Source organism: Carassius gibelio, chromosome B13 (genome assembly GCF_023724105.1).
Source record: "Carassius gibelio isolate Cgi1373 ecotype wild population from Czech Republic chromosome B13, carGib1.2-hapl.c, whole genome shotgun sequence".
Classification (NCBI taxonomy): domain Eukaryota; kingdom Metazoa; phylum Chordata; class Actinopteri; order Cypriniformes; family Cyprinidae; genus Carassius; species Carassius gibelio.
The window spans coordinates 25,813,560-25,824,738 of record NC_068408.1 but is presented as its reverse complement, the minus strand read 5'-3'; the positions used below and the strand labels follow the sequence as shown (position 1 = coordinate 25,824,738).

The 11,179-nt window shown below is 40.5% G+C and overlaps 1 protein-coding gene across 1 annotated transcript; it reads right to left on the bottom strand.

The window, feature by feature from the left end:
* Positions 1–3,087: 3,087 nt before the first annotated feature.
* Positions 3,088–8,321, bottom strand: LOC127970499 (F-box only protein 28). Its single transcript, XM_052573096.1, has 5 exons — positions 8,106–8,321; positions 6,820–6,929; positions 6,585–6,723; positions 4,864–5,059; positions 3,088–4,157 (listed from the first exon to the last, which is right to left on the bottom strand). The coding sequence occupies exons 1-5, from the start codon at positions 8,277–8,279 to the stop codon at positions 3,781–3,783; spliced, it is 996 nt and encodes a 331-aa protein (XP_052429056.1). The 5' UTR covers positions 8,280–8,321; the 3' UTR covers positions 3,088–3,780.
* Between the last annotated feature and the right edge of the window lie 2,858 nt (positions 8,322–11,179).

Sequence of the window (11,179 nt, the reverse complement as noted above, 5' to 3'; positions counted from 1 at the left end):
AGCTGGCTGTTCACTGAGTGCTGTATCCAAGCATTTTAACAGAAAGTTGAGTGGAAGGAAAAGATGCACAGCCAACCGAGGGACATTATGAGGATTGTCAAGCAAAATCTATTCAAGAATTTGAGTGAACTTCACAAGGAATGGACGGAGGCTGGGGTCAAGGCATCAAGAGCACCACACACAGACGTGTCAAGAGATTTACTGAACCACAGACAACATCAGAGGTGTCTTACCTGGGCTAAGAAGAAGAAGAACTAGACTGTTGCTCAGTGGTCCAAAGTCCTCTTTTCAGATGAGAGCAAGTTTTGTATTTCATTTGGAAACCAAGGTCCTAGAGTCTGGAGGAAGGGTGGAGAAGCTCATAGCTAAGTTGATTGAAGTCCAGTGTTAAGTTTCCACAGTCTGTGATGATTTGGGGTGCAATGTCATCTGCTGGTGTTGGTCCATTGTGTTTTTTGAAATCCAAAGTCACTGCACCCATTTACCAAGAAATCTTGGAACACTTCATGCTTCCCTCTGCTGATCAGCTTTTTGAAAATGCTGATTTCATTTTCCAGCAGGACAAAAACAGAGACCACTGTTATCAAAAGTATGGGAATACTTTAAACAAAGGCCAAATAAAATGGCCCTTTGTTCCTTTGCAAAACTGATATGGTGTACCACGGCAGCACAAATGCGATGCACGAGCACCTCAGAGGAAAACATCCTGGCGCTCTCCGGTGTTACGGTTTAACTGGTTACTGTGTGACCTGGTGACTAACTTCCTGCTTCAGGTCTCTGCTGCAGATGTGATGGAGCGACCGAAGCAGATTCGGAGATTCTATAAGTACAAACTGATGTGATATTATTAAGTGTCTAATAAACGCAGACTTGCTCATTGCATGATTCTGATATTCTTGTAAAGATTACAAGTTATTGGTATGATCACCCGTAGCGGCTGAAGGATAAAATAAAAAATAAAGTCTGTGTTTTCGCGTGCACGTCGCTTCCATTATGAGCGCGCATAAGGTTGAAATATTATATTAGAAATTGTATTTACTTTTTTTTTGTAAAGCTATCCAATGGATTCATTAGCTAATCCAAAAAATAACATTAGATTAATTATTTATTGTAATAAAAATAATCGTTAGTTGCAGCTCTACAAGAGCCAAAAAAATTTACTCAGCCATGCAGCCATGCTGAATTGAGGCAGTAATTAAAGCAGAATAAGCCCCTACCAAGTATTGAGTACATGTACAGTAAATGAACAATTTCCAGAAGGTCAACAATTCACAAAAAAATTCTATTTTTAAAAAGTTTTTATGAAGTATTGTAATTTGTTGAGATCGTGAATTGGTTGGTCTTTGTTAAATGTGAGCCAAAATCATCACAATTAAAAGAACCAAAGACTTAAACTACCACAGTCTCTGTGCACTGGATTTATTTAATACACAAGTTTCACAATTTGAGTTGAATTACTGAAATAAATGAACTTTTCCACAATATTCTAATTAATTGAGATGCACCTGTATTTCGTATTGAAACATGAAGTTGAGAGCATATACGAGCTTGGCATCAGTTTGTAAATAGCCAGTTACCTTTGACAAACACCTGACAGCCACAGAAGTAAGAAGTTCCCTATTCAGTTTAAATTTCCATAATAATGCCATTTTAAGTGACTACACTAAAACCCAGGTTTTTTGTATAAATGCTATGGTCTGTGCCACGATATCCAGGGAAACCTGTTTGACTTGACCATTTGATCTTCTCTAAATGTCTCAGGAGCACATGACAGTGACACAAAACCAAACTGAAAACATTAATAGTTTGAAATCATTCCCACTCAGCTTCTCATCCGCAGAGATGTGTGTTGCATTAGCGCTGTCATATATCTGACTATAACATGCCATAAAGCCTATAAAACACTCTCTCAGTTATTATTTTACAACTTTGTGAGGAGTACAATTTGCATATGTGGTTTCAACAACCAGATGCATTTACAATCGTCCCAGATCTCCGCTCAAACCACTTCAGGAGATCTGATTTATATTAGCCTCACATTTCAGAGGGTATTTACACCTGGTCTACTCTTTCCATGATCTGATCAGAGAAGACACATGAAGTGACCAGGTGTAAACAGCTCCTTAAAGACTAGCTCTCATAGATACCTTCTTCTTTAATGCTGTATCACAAACAAGCCTGCTGTATAATTCCAGCTGGGTTTTAGCCGTACTTTTACATCTTGTTGGACAATGAAATATCAGTGTAATAATACATGATTTAATAGCAGGACAGGGATGGAGCCATTCTTTTCAGGACAGCTGCTCTCTTGGATGTTTGGGTGATTGAAAGGAAATCACAGACGATCATACTTTGTTTCAAAATAAACTAAACACAATGTGACTTCGTTTGATCATAAGTCACATTACGAGACCCAATTACAGTTTACATACTAACAAAACATATTTTAATATTTTTGGTTGGCGATCTGAGAAGAGTAAGAAACTGAACTGTGGATCTATAGTTTCAAACACGATTTGCATAGAACAGTATCAGTTACTGTAGTAAAAAACTAAAGGACAAAAACAGAAGGGGAGAAATGTTGATTTAGGAGACTGCTGTGATGGGGTTTTGGGAGAACCATTGTAGCTTCTCCTCGAGACACGATATACTCTTTTGTGGCAAAATGGTTCTCTTGCAAAACCTTGCAGTCCCATGCAGAAGGACTCCTTGCTGAATGATATACTTGGGAACATATGGTACATAATGTCATTAAAGCTGATGTGTTTTTTGTTTTTTTACTGTTTGAAAGACCAAAAGGTCACTTTAACACATTAAAGTCAGCATGTTTGTAATCACAAGCACTAAAAGTACTGACAGTACATTAACTATGGGACTGGTCACCTGTCACAAGTAATTGTCCCCCTCACCTGTTGCTTGCTCAAAGTCTGTTCAGCGTTCGGGTTCATCCGCATCTCTCTGGTTATGAAGGAAAGGTGATGCTGTTCTTCAGAAGCAGATGTACCCTTTCCTACGTAACTGTGCACAGAATGACAATAACATCAGTCTCAAATGACTCAAAACGTGCCTCACAGGAAAAACCCAAGCTGAACGTCAATCATTTATTTTCCTAGTAACAAGGCTTTCCACAATTTTTATTGCACTGACACAGATCTATTTGCAGTAAATGATACACCTACAGACACTATCCTCAGTGACGGACGATCTTCAGACAAACTATAATATCATGTGTGCTACAGCTGCAGACGTCTGCAACACTTACTCGTACTGTCCAGGCACATCTCTTAGAACAGAACAAAGCTGATATTTACCATTTACATCATGTATACCAACACCTCGTGTTCTCCATTTCAAGAAGGGGTCTGAGTCTTAACTTGAAAACTTTGTACACAGTTGAACCTAATGGTCGAAACTACTGCGGCGTGCCACATCAGCTGTGTTCATGTCTTCCTCGTCCCGCAGATGATTGACTAAAGCTTCTCGCATCGTTTCCTCGAGCTCATTGGCATGAAGGTCGGGTAAACACAAAGACAGACGTTGCTCAAGGCAGATGCCAAGCTTTAGAAACAGAAGTCAAGCGACGGGCTCAAGCATATTAGTGTATATTAATACATGTCTGATATGAGGGACGTGCCGATGACAAATGATAAAAGAGTGAGATTCCCCTCTCCTTATGATTTTCCTCCGCGTGATTATCACGTCATAGTTTGACATAAGTGGAAAAAATGATATAGCTTTAAGGAAGCAAAAGAAACTTAAAAGGTAGAGAGAAACGTCTGTCTATTTCTTGCTGCGCAGGCGTTTGGAGTGACGCGGGAGGTCTGGGCAGGTGCGGGGCCGTTTGAGACACAGGCCCTCGGACGAGCTGGAGGCCACGGCGCTGTCCATCAGTTCCCTGAGCTTGTGCTCCAGCTCGGCCAGACGGGCGTTCTGCTCTCCCATCACCTGAGACTGCTCCAGCAGCTTCTGCTCCTGATCCTGCAGCTGCTTCTGCTGCTCCAGCTGCTTCACACGCACCTCCTGCATCTCACGCCGCAGCGCCGTCATCGACGCGCCGTTCACCTTCACCTGCTGCTGCACCTTCGTCATCTCTGAGCGAGACGGAGTGTTCTTGGCCAGCAGGGACATGGTGGTGAGAGAGGAAGAGGGACCGGCCACTACGAGAGGGACGAGATTCAAAACTTTAATCCAGAGGAAAGACAATGGAATGGAGAGTCAAAGACATGAACTTCATGCTTTATGCATAAAGGGGTCTTGAACTGAGAAACCAAACGTCCCTTGATCATCTGGCATATAAGAGTTATTTTTACTATAAAAACATTCTGTTGGTTTCAGAACTCAAAGCGTTCTTGTTAATCTAAAAACAGCTCATATTGAAGGCAGACAGTTTGTGGAGTGTTCCACTGATGATGTTATAGTGTGGATAAACACCGCCTCTGCAGGAGATGATCAACGCCTGCTTCTACATCGCTGCCTGTTTAGCCCCGCCCACCGATTCCTAATCGTTGCCTGTTTAGCCCCGCCCACCGATTCCACATCACTGCCTGTTTAGCCCCGCCCACCCAGTCAGGAATGTAGTGCTTTGTTCACTTAATTTTACCATGGATTCATTTACAAACGAGGCACAATTTGACACGAGATGTTCAGAAATCTTGAAACTGAAAGACGATACAGCGAGACTTTTAGCCAATCATAGCAGTGAGTGTTTAGTTCCCAGTCTACAATCCTCCACATCTGTGGCTTGAGGAACGTATTACTAGTATGTTAGCATTATATGTGGGCCTCAGAGAACAGTACCAAATAATAAAAGTCCACGACCCCTTTAACTGCACAAACAACATCAGAAGAAACATGAGAAATTACCCGGAGCAGATCCGATCAGTCGTCCGGAGAGATCCGCGCCGGGAAGCCTCTTCTTCAGGATGGGGACGATCTTCTCGTCGAAGTACTCCATGGCCATGGAGGAGATGTCCCGCAGCTCCTGCAGCACCTCGTGAGCTCTCTGTGGCGCTCGTGTGGAGTTCACATACCGCAGAACACGGTAAATCTCATCGATCACCTGCAGGAGGCACACAACGACACTGTCAAACCTCTCGGGCCTTTCACTGAGAAGGGACAAAACAAGATAAACAGATAACACGACGTGCTTTTATTACATATATCTCCCTCTCAAGATGACAATACCCTTATTTAATATAATAATGGTCAGTGTGCGCTTCCAGCAAAACAAAAATATCAATTATAAAAAAAAGAACATTGCAGTTTTAATAACAGAGATCTAAAATGCATGAGTCTGCATCGTGCACGTGTCAAAAGCATGAGAGGCACGGTGCTGTCACCAACTAATTCTCTTTCTTAAAACAGCCTGATTAATTCACAGCCTTTCTGGAAAAATAACCATTGGACATTTCCCAGAAACACACGAGAGTGATGTGTTGTGAACGACCCTGCAATGTCACGACTAGAGCAGACTTCATTTAATTTTAACTAGTTCTTGCTCATCAAACAGGAACGCCATCTCTCAGTTTCTAGCACGCTTCACTCCGAGGTTTGGGGAACAGTGTTGGACTGTGACCGAACACATCCAGGGAGTGATGAACACGGTCGGTCTAGAGCTGGAGCCGCTACACAATCTGCTGAAACACACTTCACGTCTCTATGTACTTCAGCCATCTCCGTAGGGAAATAATGTGACTTTTCAGACTTTATTGTGACAGTCAGAATGCAATCAGTAATATCCACGAAAACATTAAAAGGCACAATTAAAGGCACAGATCTTACACTGGAGACTGGGGTACCAGTTCTCTTACCCAATATAAATACTTGGATGAAAGAGTGACTGGGAATACTTGGTTCTTTAAGACCTGGATAGTTATTTCATGCTAACTGCTAACTTTCATCTGGATCAGTTCAGCTGATGGCAGGATATCGCAGGATGGTTTTCTTGATCATTGCACCTTTTCTTTCTTTCTTTTTAAATTGGTGATGCTGTTTGAGCATTTTTGTGTTTGCAGTGAAAACCCATCAATTTAGTGCATAACTAAATATGTATTATATATGCAAATACTATCCTCTGGGTAAAAATGTAATGCATTTTTTACTCTCCAATGTCAAAACTAATGTTCTTCAATGTACAGTAGTATATAGGACAATGAACTCATGGAATCTGTCATTAATTAGCATAATAGATTTTAAACGTCTGTTAAAGGGACGCCTTGAGGTTGAGGTATTGGTATGAACTGAATGAGCAGTGTGTTTTATAGCAGGTGTTTCTATTTTAAAAAGGTGGAAGAAATGTTTAAAGTCCTGGAATGTGAAAAATGTATTGAACGATTTTATGTTTGTAATAATGTATGTGTTTGGATACGTTTGATTTATTAATTTGTTCCCTTATTTCAGTTAAATCATGAATTATTTACGGAACAAAATTAACGAACCATGGACAGTTGCCACAAATTAATAATCCTCAATCGTTCAATCTCTCATAGACAATGAATCGATCGTCGATTAAACATTGACATCCCTATTGTAGAGAATATCAGAATGTGATCACCTGACACTCTCTAGAAGACATGCACGTGTACCTTTCCAGGAATGAAGCAGCAGAGGTTTGAGTCCACGTATTTCATGAAGGTCATGTTGAGCAGTGACAGACGCGTCTCCACCGCCGCCAGGATGTCTGCGTGCCGCGCTAACGAGTGATTCCTGCGCTCCGACTCCCGCCTGAGGACATCACAACACATGTTACCAGACACCTGAACCTCTCTTCTGAGCGTGAGTGTCCAGCGGTTCAGTAAGCATCACAGTTATCCGTCTCACCTGGGCAGCTGGGCCTTCACCTGTTTCTGGCACAGACTGTGATAGCGCTCCACTCTCAGGAAGCCTTGGTTCAGCACACGCTGGCAGATCACATCCATGCGCTTACACACCTGCAACACAGAGAGGATCAGATCTGACGGATGAGCTCGGCCTGACCGTGGGGGGGGTTACATCATAAACAGAGACAGGTGTACCCTCTGTAATTAAGACATGGTGGAAACATGTGCATCTTTCATTTCCACCGTGAATCTCATGATGTGTTCTCGAATGACACTCGTGTGTTGAATGTGAACTCCTCGCTGAATTCCTCTGGGAATATCCTGAATGAGGAGATCTCTTCTGTGATTGGTCCAGGTCGTGGATCAGATACACACATCAGCAGGAGGACTACATCTACTGTAACTGCAACTCTGCATCTCTCAATTTCTTTCTGTTGTTGCTTGTTTTTGCCAAAAAGACAAATAAGGTTAATATATAGGTTTAAAAAAAGAAATCTCACAATTCTGACATTATTTCCCAATTTGGGATTTTTCCCCTTCAGAATGACAAGAGAAAGAGCCATAATTGTGAGATACAGTTGACCAACTTAAAAACAGAGAGACAGTTAACATGACCTTTTATTAGTAGATCATGAAATACTCAACCGGACAGAAACACTCTGAGAACAAACAGAGCAACAGGAACGATGAGGATCACTTGGATTAGGAAACACTGCTGTATTTCACACACTAGCTAGTGTTCGAGCTCTGCTGTATTTCACACACTAGCTAGTGCTCGAGCTCTGCTGTATTTCACACACTCGCTAGTGATCGAGCTCTGCTGTATTTCACACACTCGCTAGTGTTCGAGCTCTGCTGTATTTCACACACTAGCTAGTGCTCGAGCTCTGCTGTATTTCACACACTAGCTAGTGCTCGAGCTCTGCTGTATTTCACACACTAGCTAGTGCTCGAGCTCTGCTGTATTTCACACACTAGCTAGTGCTCGAGCTCTGCTGTATTTCACACACTAGCTAGTGCTCGAGCTCTGCTGTATTTCACACACTAGCTAGTGCTCAAGCTCTGCTGTATTTCACACACTAGCTAGTGCTCGAGCTCTGCTGTATTTCACACACTAGCTAGTGTTCGGGCTCTGCAGTGACTCACACGGGGTGTGTCTAAACCCGAGACAGCACTCGACACCGAGTGAGCTGCCCGTGTTTGGACGGTTTGAACGCGTTCAGTCAGGACTAACTCCTCGAGTAACCGTCGCTCGCAGACAGCTGTGTGGGGCTCGTGGTTTCTCACCAGTCGCAGCAGACTGATCTCGTCGTAGGACAGGAAGTTGAGGATGTTCTCGATCGCCACGATCGGGAGTCCCAGCAGCGCGTTGTTCTGGAGCGTCTGCTCCGGCGCTGGAGACGCAGAGTCCGGATCCAGCGGCGCGACGCCTCCATCAGTGCTCACTCCTACAGCCGCCATCTTCTCTGAGCTCGAGACCACCGGACGTGACGAAACACCGTGCGGCCCAGCGAGCGGAAGTGACGCGTAGCGCGATGTAGTCTATTTTTATTATATATATATATATATATATATATATATATATATATATATATATATATATATATATATATATATATATATATAATCTATATATTTTCTATATATTTGTCTACTCTATATATTATATATTTTATATATATATATATATATATATATATATATATATATATATATATATATATATATATATATATATATATGTATGTATGTATGTATGTATATATATATATATATATATATATATATATATATATATATATATATATATATATATATATATACACACACAAAAGGTAAACATTAAAATTCAGATTAATGGAATGAAATACATTTAAAACTTGGAATATAATAAACTAAACTTGCAATGAAACGTAAGACACATCTTAGGTTATTCAACATTTAGTGTGAACTTTACGTCTCAGTTGAAGGTTTGTTAATTTTTAAGTTTGTGGGGTAATTTAGAAGTTTAAAAGGGAAAGGAAGTCCATTTCTTCATCAGTGTTGCATGTTATCAGCTGCACAGACAGCCAACAAGAGAAGTTTCCCAAGGCCAATGAAATGTTCTAATTTTCTAAATCACAATGAATCCACAGCTATTTCTGATGAAATGGATATCTTCAGCAGAGAACACTCGACAGCGCATTTTTAGGATCATCTCAGATCTAGAAGGGGTTGATTAGGGTCAGCACAAAACAAACAAGCTCAGGTAACACTGTGTAATGTTTAGGTTTTACACCTGTTAGCTCAATTACATGAGAACAACTGTGCAGCTGTTGTAGCCAGTCAATAACCATTCAGTTTGCTTTTATGCAAAGCTCTGAAATATTGATTAGTACATTATTTGTGGACAGAAGTTATATATTATATAGTTTTACTTTTAAGAATAACCAGCAAAAAGCAGACATTACAATCAAGTTAACAAAGGGTTTTGCCCTGACACTCTGTTTGTCTTGTGTTCGAAATACAACAAACATACAAATTAATTCATTTTAAACAGGACCCAGTGGTACAACATGCACTGGGGCCCCGAAAACCCCAGCTATGGCCCTGTGTGAGTACAGTGTGCATCATCGCTTAAATACCTTCGTTTTCATAGTCCACACTACAATGTGAAAGCTGCATTTGCAATTTTATACACTTGGGAGAGTGTCTTCAGAAAAGCTCTGTTTTCAATGGACTTGGTGTAGGCTAAAACATAAATAAAATATGTGTAGTGAAAAAAATTTGCCAGATGAATGTGGACATCCAAAGTCAAAATTTGGCCATCTTCATCCTGTTCAAAAGTTTTCACCCCCCAGCTCTTCATGCATCTTGTTTCCTTCTGGAGCATCAGTGAACGTTTGAACCTTTTTAAATAGTTGTGTTTGTGTCCCTCAGTTGTCCTCAGTCTGAAAATATGTATCTCAAATCATACAGGCACTGCTGGAAAGGGTTCAAATATACAAAGATGCTGGAAAACTGAAGAATCTGCAGGACATGGAGGATGTTTCTGAAGAACAGTTCTCAGTTTAACTGTTCAGAACAAACAAGGGACTCATGCACAGCCACCACAAACAACAACAACAACAACAACAAAACAGTTGTGGATCATCCTAACCACACACAGTATTAAGAACCAAGGGTTCCCAAACTTTCGGATGGGGTTATTATTATTTTTTTTTATATTACAAGGGTTTTTAGAAGTGCATAGATGAGACTGTTATTAAACTTATTACATCAATAACAATTGCTCATGCTTTAAGTTGCACATGCATCAAAAAACCATAATTACAGTTTTGTTTGTTTATTTATTTACTTATGTCGAATCTAATGCATAGTGAGGGAAATTAGTCAGTTTTTTATTGTGGACAATTACTGGTTTACATTCAATCACTTTGTCCAATAATAATAATAATTACAGTAATAATAATAATAATGTAGTTACATTTATAAAGCACCTTTCCTACAGCTCAAAGTACAGATACAGAAACAAGGAAATGCCTTGAAGGGTGTGTTCCAGAATTTTGCTAAAGTATACTGCTCTGATAGAGGACGTTTATGACTAATGCATTACAAATGTAAAACAATATGACAATGACATTACAGTCTGGCTTATTTTATTTTGGCTTTATCTTACTTTATTAAAGAACCTGTGGAGGGAGCCACATCCTGCCCTTCCTCGAGCCCACATCTAACTCCTGCAGCGGGAAACAACCTGTTCATGAAGAGTTCCTCAAACATCTCTGACACTCCGATACAGACATCAAACCCTCATCATCCACAGGACTGAGCTCCAAACTCCTGACGCTTATGCAGCAGGTGAGAGGGGTTTTATAGCATGCTGTCTAACATATCACACTCTATAGTACATGGTTGCACTTACATTCTGATTTATAAGAACATCATATTTAATAAAAATGAGTGTTAAACCATGAAATCATGTGCAAAGCAGATCACACTTTATATTTCAGTGCTCGTGTTACTGTGTGTTAACCTGAAGCATGTGGGCTGCTGGGTTGAACTAAACACATTGTTTGACACAAGTGTTTGATGGCTGCTTATAAATGCATTTTTAAATGTTTACATTCTCAGTAGCACTTTAAAGCACACTTCTAGAAAGCTATGTGAACAGTATGAGCTCTGACTGGAGTTGAGCCAATGAAAGCAGCATGAAATGTTATCACATGTTCAGCAGTGATGTAACTTCAGGTGTTATGTTGTTATTTGGATTTGTGAACCCATGTAGAACTATCATGATGTTGGAAATCTACCTGGTAATGACAATTGCTGCCAGTGCTGTTTCTCAAGACACAGAAGAGCCTGTACCATATTCGGATAAG

Excerpts from the sequence above, each read along its gene's own strand:
- LOC127970499 (XM_052573096.1), bottom strand. The coding sequence starts at position 8,279 with ATGGCGGCTGTAGGAGTGAGCACTGATGGAGGCGTCGCGCCGCTGGAT. Across the intron at positions 6,930-8,105 it reads AGATCAGTCTGCTGCGACTG|GTGTGTAAGCGCATGGATGT; the intron begins GTGAGAAACCAC and ends TCTGTGTTGCAG. Across the intron at positions 5,060-6,584 it reads GCTGCTTCATTCCTGGAAAG|GTGATCGATGAGATTTACCG; the intron begins GTACACGTGCAT and ends TGCCTCCTGCAG.